A 10,729-nucleotide genomic window follows, 5' to 3' on the forward strand; every position below is an offset into this window, starting at 1 on the left:
AAAGAGTACGCTCACCATGCTGCACCTTGGTCCGGTCATTTCCCTGACGACGGTCGTGACAACTCCTATGGGAACCCCTTCTGAACCCTGTTTACTAAGAGTGCATTTATCTAATCAAGGTATATTAGTATTTTATTGTCGTTCATCTTTCAATTTGTTTTTGTTTAATTTTTCTTCCACTTTGACGTTACAGAGTATTTTGTATAGACCGTTGACAAAAAATATTACAATTAAATAAGTGTTTATCCTACTTTGTAACACAATTAAATGTGAATAAATCCCAGGAGGGTATAGACCTTCTGTAGACTGTATGTTTAGTGGACTTTACCAGATAGATGTTTTTCTTCGGTTTTAACTGTGCAGATTAGGAAACACACATATTCCTGTCTTGGCAGCAGCTAATTGGGATCCCTAATAAATACACACAAATACAAATTCCTGCCTTGGCAGCAGCTAATTGGGATACCTAATAAACACACATAACATGTAAATAGAACACATGAACCTGTAAATAGAACACATTAAATGTAAATAGAACACATGAACCTGTAAATAGAACACATTAAATGTGTACACACACACACACACACACACACACAAGACAGAGCGTTTAGAAATCTGTTTTGTCCATTCCAGATGTGGGTCACTAGTTAATCCCTGGATGTTTTGATGTCAGCCTATCAACAGCCATTCTATTAGAGAGAGGGGTGAGAGGGGGGACGGAGGGGGCGATTCAGGGAGAAAGAGAGACTGAGAGAGTTTGATAGAGGGAGGGGGACAAAGGGGGGTAAAGAGAGTGGAAGAGAGAGGGGTGAGAGGGGGAAGGAGGGGGCAATTCAGGGAGAAAGAGAGAGGTGGGAGAGGGGGGAAGGAGGGGGAGATTCAGGGAGAAAGAGAGAGGGGTGAGAGGGGGGAAGGAGGGGGAGATTCAGGGAGAAAGAGAGAGGGGTGAGAGGGGGGAAGGAGGAGAGATTCAGAGAGAAAGAGTGTGGTGAGAGGGGGGAAGGAGGGGGAGATTCAGGGAGAAAGAGAGAGGGGGGAAGGAGGGGGAGATTCAGAGAGAAAGAGAGACAAAGTTTGATAGAGGGAGGGGTAAAAAGGGGGATAAAGAGAGTGGAAGAGAGAGGGGAGAGAGGGGGGAAGGAGGGGGAGATTCAGTGAGAAAGAGATACAGAGAGGGAGAAAGGAGAGAAGGAGGTGGGGTTGTCTGCAGAACTCATTCTCTCTACATCTCTCTCTCCCCCCTCTTTCTCCCCCCCTCTCTCTCTCTGCCCCCGTGGCTCCGATAGAAACTAGAGCACTACATCATCATCATCATCATCGTCCTCTCCTCGAGACACGCATCAAAGTTCACGTCGCACCGAAACACAGGTGCTTTGCAGCGCGAGACCGTCGATAACGGAGTAAAAAGACTGTCCCATTTAACCGATCTAATCTCAAACATTTTTACATCAACAGTTGTTGTTATTAATGTGAGTAGATAGGCTACAGATACCCGGTCGTTATCATGTCTGACTGCAGGAGGCAGTGGAACCGGGAGAACGAGCTGCCGGTCTACCTGGCAGGAACGATTACAACCGGGCCGAACCAACGGAAATCCTACGGGATGTTTTCCTCGGTGGATGGCGCCTGCGACAGCAAGACTGTAGACTGTGATAACTTTTCCGCGGGGAGGAGAGGAACCAGGACTCCCAGGAGCGACAGCCGAGACAGGCTCCTTGACCACACCGATGGCGACGTTCCTGAGACGGCAAGTGAGGCCAGTGAGGTCCGGGCTGTCGGTTCTCAGGTCAGCTCACCCGGGGAGAGAGAGGATGTGAGGCCGGGTGTGGAGATTGAGTACCCGGCAGGGAGGCAGTGTCACTCCGGTCAGAAGAATGGAAAGGTAGGTGAAAACTGAATTTTTTTTCTCGCCCATGTTTATGTTGATTAAAAGTAGGGCAGATCGCTTGTGGATGCTACATTTCCAGTTGTAGCTTACTCTGTTCTGCAGTGCAGTGACGTCAGCTAGGCTGTTCCTAAAATAGGCTACGCAGATCTCTCTAGGCTGTCCACATCACCTGAACCGGTGACGGCCAGGTAGGCTATTAGGCTACGTGTGGTGATGAATTGAACAGCGCCGTTTTGACAGCTATCCCAGCTTCTGTCACACACACCACACACACACACACACACACACACACACACACACACACACTGAACATCGCGGCTGCTCTGACTGCACTGCACGCGAAGACAAAGGAGGTCCTGCAGCTAGAGCGTTCCTTCCGCCTCTGAGTTCACTGGCTGCGGGAAAAGAGAGAGAGAGAGAGCTAGCATGTCCGGTACTGACCACCAGGGGAATGGTATTCCCCACCTTCCGGTAAGACTCCCACCTGGCGGGGCTGGCAGCCGGACGGGCTGGCTGGCTGTCTAGCGCGGAATAGCCATTGTTTTCGGTCAATAGGCGAACAAACGGCGCTGTCCATTTCAGCACCACATACCTAGTCTAACTTGTCGCCGCTGGAGGTTCCTTGGTAGAATATAGACTTACAAAAAGGAGATCGTTTCTGTTTATTATATTCTGAAAACAATGATTGTAGCCCAGACTAAAGGCACGTTGAGGTTGTCAAGGGCGACAGGGCGGTACTGCCGCTGCTACCGAGCTGCAGCCTCGGTTAGATAAATCCCCTGCTCCTGATACCGTTGGCGGGGATTAAAATCTTAGTGTCGCCGGATGATAGGCAAGCAGTTTGAGTAGAAGGCCTGTGTGATGTCTGCCCTGGCCCAGTGTCCCCCGTGTCAGCCAGCCAGGCGGCATAATGATACCACCCCAATCGCGGAGATCATTTTTGTTACCATTTCTGCCGCGACGTGTCAAGTCAATGCGTCTGTTCTCTGCCCTGCTCTCTATCTGACATGGTTGAGTTGTTATCAGGGATTTACACTGAGTGACAATCCGACGTTGTATGTTGTGCTGCAGGTTGGAAAGAGTAAGACAATAGTCTGGACTCTGGGAGAGAGAGAGAAAGAGACATAAATAGAGAGAGAGACAGAGGTAGAGAGTGTGAGAGAGAGAGAGAGAGGGAGAGAGACAGAGGTAGAGAGAAAGAGAGAGAGAGGTAGAGAGAAAGAGAGAGAGAGGTAGAGAGAAAGAGAGAGAGAGGTAGAGAAAGAGAGAGAGACAGAGGTAGAGAGAGAGACAGAGGTAGAGAGAGAGAGAGAGGTAGAGAGAGAGAGAGAGGTAGAGAAAGAGAGAGAGACAGCGGTAGAGAGAGAGAGAGAGACAGAGGGAGAGAGAGAGAGCAACAGGGAATACTGATTTGAGGTGTTCTTGTGAGAGAGAGATCTGTCTTGGGGATATTCTAGCCTAGTTGGTTCATTCAGAAAACATTCCATGCAGCTATTTAAATGGTGTAGAACGTTGTAAAACGTGTTTAAATGGTGTAGAACGTAGTAAAACGTGTTTAAATGGTGTAGAACGTTGTAAAACGTGTTTAAATGGTGTAAAACGTTGTAAAACGTGTTTAAATGGTGTAAAACGTTGAATTAAGCTAATTGTTTGAATATATGCACAGCTTTCAGGATTCTTGGTCATGTTTGGATATAGTGGCAGTGGTGGATAAAGTATCCAATTGTCATACTTGAGTAAAAATGCTACTTGAGTAAACATCTAATAGCATTTGGTTTTAAATTATAAATATACTTAAGTAGAAAAAGTAAAAGTATAAATCATTTCAAATTCCTTATATTAAGCCAACCAGAGGGCACCATTTTATTTTACATTTTACATTTAAAGATAGTAAAGGGTGAACACTCCAACACTCAGACATCATCATTTACAAACTAACGCATTTCTCTTTAGTGAGTCCTCCAGATCAGAGACAGTAGGGAGGACCAGGCCTAGCCTGGGTTGTACAATTATTTTTTTTGCAAGCAGAGAGACAGAGCTCCAAACAGTCGTATCTCCATGGTAACACTTCAACCAGTAGACGTTAGGCTACAGCATCGGGGAAGACAGACGGCTAGGTTGCCATGGAGACGTAACATCTTTCTCCCTGGGTAGGGCGCTATCTGTAGCTGTGTATCCTTGGTGACGGGAGATAGCAGAAGATCAGGACGTCCTTTTCAACAGAAAACACATCCTTCCTAGTAGCATCTGTTGTTGTAGTTGTTGTTTCAATAAGTTATTATCAAATATCTCCTAATATCATGACTGAAAACAGTCTCACTCTGTCTCTCTCTCTCCCCATCACTCCTCTCTTCCTCTCTCTCTCTCCTTCTCTCTTCTCTTCCCCTCTTTCTCTGTCTCTCTCCTCTCTTCCCCTCTATCACTCCCTCGCTCCTCTCTCTCTCTCTCTCTCTCACTCACTCTCTCTCGTCTCTCTTCCTCTCTATCTCTCTCTCCTCTCTCCCTGCTTCTCTCTCTCTCTCGTATCTCTTCCTCTCTATCTCTCTCTCCTCCCTGCCTCCCCCACGCCCCCTCCCCCTCTCCCTGCCTCCCCCATCCCCCCTCCCCTCCCCCATCCCCCATCTCCATCCCTCCCCCATCCCCCTCCCCCCTCCCCCCTCTCCCTGCCTCCCCCTCCCCCTCCCCCTCCCCCCTCCCCCTCTCCATCCCCCCTCCCCCCTCTCCCTGCCTCCTCCATCCCCCCTCCCCATCTCCATCCTCCCTCCCCCTCTCCATCCCCCGTCCCCCCTCTCCCTGCCTCCCCCATCCCCCCCTCCCCCTCTCCTCTCTCCTCCCTCTCTCCCTGCCTCCCCCACCCCCTCTCCCCCCTCCACCCTGTGTGCAGAGTGAGAGGTTGCTGATTAAAGGGGGTCGTGTGGTGAATGACGACCTGTCTCAGTATGCAGACGTCTATGTGGAAGATGGCCTTATAAAGTAAGTACATGGGAGAATCTCAAAACGCATTTCCTTGATTCCTTCCTCTATCCTCGCCTCCTCCTCTCATTTCTCCTAACCCTCTTCACTCTCTCCCCTTACCTTCCCCCATCCCCCTCCTCACTCCCCCTACCACCCCTCAAACCTCTCATCTCTCCTAACCCTCTTCTCTCTCCCCCGTTACCTCCCCCCATCCCCCTCCTCACTCCCCCTACCACCCCTCAAACCTCTCATCTCTCCTAACCCTCTTCCCTCTCTCCCCTTACCTCCCCCATACCCCTCCTCACTCCTTCTGCCACCCCTCAAACCTCTCATCTCTCCTAACCCTGTCCCCCCCCCCCCCCCCCCCCCCCCCCTCTTCTCTATAGACAGGTGGGTGATAACCTGGAGGTACCTGATGATGTGAGGGTGCTGGAGGTTAATGGATGTCTGGTGATACCTGGAGGTATAGATGTGAACACCTGTCTGATGAAGCCTCACCTGGGCTGTTCACCTGTAGACGACTTCTACCTGGGCAGCAGGGCCGCGCTGGCCGGGGGCACCACCATGATCAGTGAGTGGACACACACACACACACTCACACTCACACTCACACTCACACTCACACTCACACTCACACTCACACTCACACTCACACTCACACTCACACACATACACACATACAAACAAGCACACGCACGCACGCACATGCACATACACACACACACATACACACATAAACATGCACACACACACACACACACACACACACACATACAAACACACACACACACACACACCCATACACACACACCCATACACACACACACACACACACACACACACACATACACACATAAACATGCACACACAAATACACACATTCCCACATTATATTTATGTCTAATGAGCGCCCCCTGCTGCACTCTGGGATAAAGTTGAAACTCTAACTTTTAACATCTGACCCCTGACCCCCCCCCCCCCCCCCCCCCCCAGTTGACCATGTGACTCCTCAGCCGGGTGACAGCCTACTGGAAGCGTTTGAGCTCTGGCAGGAGTCAGCTGACAGGAAGTGTTGCTGTGACTACTCTCTGCACGTCGACCTGCCGCACTGGCACCCGGGGGTCAAGGATGAGCTGGAGGTTCTGGTGCAGGAGAAAGGTATTGATCACCTGATGGATTGATTTATCAGTTGATTGGTTTACTGGTCGCGTGTTTGGTTGGTTGGTGGGTTGAAAGGTCGGGTTATTGATCACCTGATCAGAAATTAAATTGGTCGATTGGTTTACTGGTCGGCTGTTTGGTTGGTTGGTGGGTTGAAAGGTTGGGTTATTGATCACCTGATCGATTGATTTGTTAGTTGATTGGTTTACTGGTTGCATGTTTGGTTGGTTGGTGGGTTGAAAGGTTGGCTTATTGATCACCTGATCAGAAAGTTAATTGGTCGATTGGTTTACTGGTCGCCTGTTTGGTTGGTTGGTGGGTTGAAAGGTTGGGTTATTGATCACCTGATCGATTGATTTGTTAGTTGATTGGTTTACTGGTTGCATGTTTGGTTGGTTGGTGGGTTGAAAGGTTGGGTTATTGATCACCTGATCGATTGATTTATTATTATTATTGATCACCTGATCTGAAAGTGAATTGGTCGATTGGTTTGTTGGGTGGGTTAATTGATTGGGTTGGTTGGTTCTGCTGCAGAAGAAAGGAAAGCTTATTGATCATCTTATTGACCTAATCGGTTGATTGGATCAGTGTCTTCTGTCTTGTCTTCTGTTCTCTCTCTTCCCTCCCTCCCTCCCTCCCTCCCTCCCTCCCTCCCTCCCTCCCTCCCTCCCTCCCTCTCTGTCTCCCTCTCTGTCTCCCTCTCTGTCTCCCTCCCTCTCTGTCTCCCTCCCTCCCTCACTCTCTGTCTCCCACCCCCTCCTCCCTCTCTCTCCCCTTCCTTTTGATGGCATAGAATGCCCTTCTTGCCTTGTCTCTCAGATCTTTCACAGCTTTGTGGAAGTTACCTGTGGCGCTGATGTTTAGGCCAAGGTATGTATAGTTTTTTGTGTGCTCTAGGGCAACAGTGTGTAGATGGAATTTGTGTTTGTGGTCCTGGTGACTGGACCTTTTTTGGAACACTATTATTTTTGTCTTACTGAGATTTACTGTCAGGGCCCAGGTCTGACAGAATCTGTGCAGAAGATCTAGGTGCTGCTGTAGGCCCTCCTTGGTTGGTGACAGAAGCACCAGATGATCAGCAAACAGTAGACATTTGACTTTGGATTCTAGTAGGGTGCAGACTTTTCTAGTGCCGGCGCCAATTCGTTGATATATATGTTGAAGAGGGTGGGGCTTAAGCTGCATCCCTGTCTCACCCCACTACCCTGTGTGAAGAAATGTGTTATCTGTCAATCTATCTATCTATCTATCTATCTATCTATCTATCTATCTCACACACACTCCCTCTCTCCCTCCATCCCTCCATCCCTCTCTCTCTCTCTCAGGGATCAACTCATTCCAGGTGTATATGTCCTATAAGGATTCGTTTCAGATGACTGATTCTCAGGTTGGTTTAATATCATATTGACATGTGTATTATAATGATATGCTGCACAATAGTAAATATAACTATTTATACTCTATGTGCAGTAATAATCATTATCTCTTTCCATCGCTATTCTCTCTCTACAATTTCTGTATTCTGCTCTCTTCTCTCTCTCCCCTTCTCTCTTTCCTCCCTCCCTCGCTCCTTGCTCTCCCATTCTCCCCCCCTCTCATTATCTTTGCTTTCCTCTCACCTTCCTATCTCTCTCTCTCTCTCTCTCCTTCCCTCTCTCTATCTATCTCTCTCCCTCTCTCTCTCCTTCCCTCTCTCTCTCTCTCTCTCTCTCTCTCTCTCTCTCTCTCTCTCTCTCTAATAGTTGTATGAGGTGTTCTCCTTCCTGAAGGAGTTGGGGGCTGTGGTGATGCTGCATGCTGAGAACGGAGACCTCATTGCTCAGGTACCCAGTCCTACAGTCATAACCCCATTATAACCCAGTCATAACCCCATTATAACCCAGTCATAACCCCATTATAACCCAGGCATAACCCCATTATAACCCAGTCATAACCCCATTATAACCCAGGCATAACCCCATTATAACCCAGTCCTACAGTCATAACCCCATTATAACCCAGTCATAACCCCATTATAACCCAGTCATAACCCCATTATAACCCAGTTATAAACCCATTATAACCCAGTCCTACAGTCATAACCCCATTATAACCCAGTTATAAACCCATTATAACCCAGTCCTACAGTCATAAACCCATTATAACCCAGTCAAAACCCCATTATAACCCAGTCATAACCCCATTATAACCCAGGCATAACCCCATTATAACCCAGTCATAACCCCATTATAACCCAGTCATAACCCCATTATAACCCAATCAGAACCCCATTATAACCCAGTCATAACCCCATTATAACCCAGTCATAACCCCATTATAACCCAGTCATAACCCCATTATAACCCAGTCATAACCCCAGTATAACCCAGTCCTACAGTCATAACCCTATTATAACCCAGTCCTACAGCCATAACCCCATTATAACCCAGTCATAACCCCATTATAACCCAGTCATAACCCCATTATAAACCAGTCATAACCCCATTATAATCCAGTCATAACCCCATTATAACCCAGTCCTACAGTCAAAACCCCATTATAACCCAGTCCTACAGCCATAACCCCATTATAACCCAGTCATAACCCCATTATAACCCAGTCATAACCCCATTATAACCCAGTCCTACAGTCATAACCCCATTATAACCCAGTCATAACCCCATTATAACCCAGTCATAACCCCATTATAACCCAGTCCTACAGTCATAACCCCATTATAACCCAGTCATAACCCCATTATAACCCAGTCATAACCCCATTATAACCCAGTCCTACAGTCATAACCCCATTATAACCCAGTCATAACCCCATTATAACCCAGTCCTACAGTCATAACCCCATTATAACCCAGTCATAACCCCATTATAACCCAGTCATAACCCCATTATAACCCAGTCCTACAGTCATAACCCCATTATAACCCAGTCATAACCCCATTATAACCCATTCCTACAGTCATAACCCCATTATAACCCAGTCATAACCCCATTTTAACCCAGTCCTACAGTCATAACCCCATTATAACCCAGTCCTACAGTCATAACCCCATTATAACCCAGTCATAACCCCATTATAACCCAGTCATAACCCCATTATAACCCAGTCCTACAGTCATAACCCCATTATAACCCAGTCCTACAGTCATAACCCCATTATACCCCAGTCCTACAGTCATAATCCCAATATAACCCAGCCATAACCCCATTATAACCCAGTCCAACAGTCATAACCCCATTATAACCCTGTCCTAACAGTCATAACCCCATTATAACCCATTCCTACAGTCATAACCACATTATAACCCAGTCATAACCCCATTATAACCCAGTCCAACAGTCATAACCCTATTATAACCCAGTCATAAACCCATTATCACCCAGTCCTACAGTCATAACCCCATTATACCCCAGTCCTACAGTCATAATCCCAATATAACCCAGCCATAACCCCATTATAACCCAGTCCAACAGTCATAACCCCATTATAACCCTGTCCTAACAGTCATAACCCCATTATAACCCATTCCTACAGTCATAACCACATTATAACCCAGTCATAACCCCATTATAACCCAGTCCAACAGTCATAACCCTATTATAACCCAGTCATAAACCCATTATAACCCAGTCCTACAGGCATAACCCCATTATAACCCAGTCCTACAGTCATAAACCGGGGGCGGCAGGGTAGCCTAGTGGTTAGAGCGTTGGACTAGTAACCGGAAGGTTGCAAGTTCAAACCCCCGAGCTGACAAGGTACAAATCTGTCGTTCTGCCCCTGAACAGGCAGTTAACCTGTTAACCCAGTCATTGAAAATAAGAATTTGTTCTTAACTGACTTCCCTAGTTAAATAAAGGTAAAAATAAAATAAAAAAATAAACCCATTATACCCCAGTCCTACAATCATAACCCCATTATAACCCAGTCATACAGTCATAACCCCATTATAACCCAGCCCTAAAGTCATAACCCCATTATAACCCAGTCATACAGGCATAACCCCATTATAACCCAGTCCTACAGTCATAACCCCATTATAACCCAGTCCTACAGTCATAACCCCATTATAACCCAGTCATAACCCATTATAACCCAGTCCAACAGTAATAACCCCATTATAACCCAGTCATACAGGCATAACCCCATTATAACCCAGTCCTACAGTCATAACCCCATTATAACCCAGTCATACCCATTATAACCCAGTCCAACAGTCATATCCCCATTATAACCCAGTCATACAGGCATAATCCCATTATAACCCAGTCATAACCCCATTATAACCCAGTCTTACAGCCATAACCCCATTATAACCCAGTCACAACCCCATTATAACCCAGTCATAACCCCATTATAACCCAGTCATAACCCTATTATAACCCAGGCATAAACCCATTATAACCCAGTCCTACAGTCATAACCCCATTATAACCCAGTCCAACAGTCATACCCCCAATATAACCCAGTCCAACAGTCATAACCCCATTATAACCCAGTCATACAGTCATAATAACCCCATTATAACCCAGTCATAACCCCATTATAACCCAGTCCAACAGTCATAACCCCATTATAACCCAGTCATACAGTCCTAACCCCATTATAACCCAGTCATAACCCCATTATAACCCAGTCCTACAGTCATAACCCCATTATAACCCAGTCATACAGTCCTAACCCCATTATAACCCAGTCATAACAACATTATAACCCAGTCCTACA

At 47.0% G+C, this 10,729-nt stretch overlaps 1 protein-coding gene across 1 annotated transcript in view; it reads left to right on the forward strand.

Moving 5' to 3' along the window:
- Positions 1-1,328: 1,328 nt before the first annotated feature.
- Positions 1,329-10,729, forward strand: part of LOC110515429 (dihydropyrimidinase-related protein 1-like) — a 19,739-nt gene continuing 10,338 nt past the window's right edge. Inside the window, exons 1-6 of the mRNA XM_036934324.1 lie at positions 1,329-1,885; positions 4,776-4,864; positions 5,233-5,417; positions 5,840-6,004; positions 7,333-7,394; positions 7,750-7,830. Coding sequence (XP_036790219.1) covers positions 1,508-1,885; positions 4,776-4,864; positions 5,233-5,417; positions 5,840-6,004; positions 7,333-7,394; positions 7,750-7,830 — 960 coding nt within the window. The 5' untranslated portion in view covers positions 1,329-1,507. The remainder of the gene's footprint in view (positions 1,886-4,775; positions 4,865-5,232; positions 5,418-5,839; positions 6,005-7,332; positions 7,395-7,749; positions 7,831-10,729) is intronic.

The sequence above is a fragment of the Oncorhynchus mykiss genome, chromosome 10, assembly GCF_013265735.2.
Source record: "Oncorhynchus mykiss isolate Arlee chromosome 10, USDA_OmykA_1.1, whole genome shotgun sequence".
In the NCBI taxonomy this organism is placed as follows: domain Eukaryota; kingdom Metazoa; phylum Chordata; class Actinopteri; order Salmoniformes; family Salmonidae; genus Oncorhynchus; species Oncorhynchus mykiss.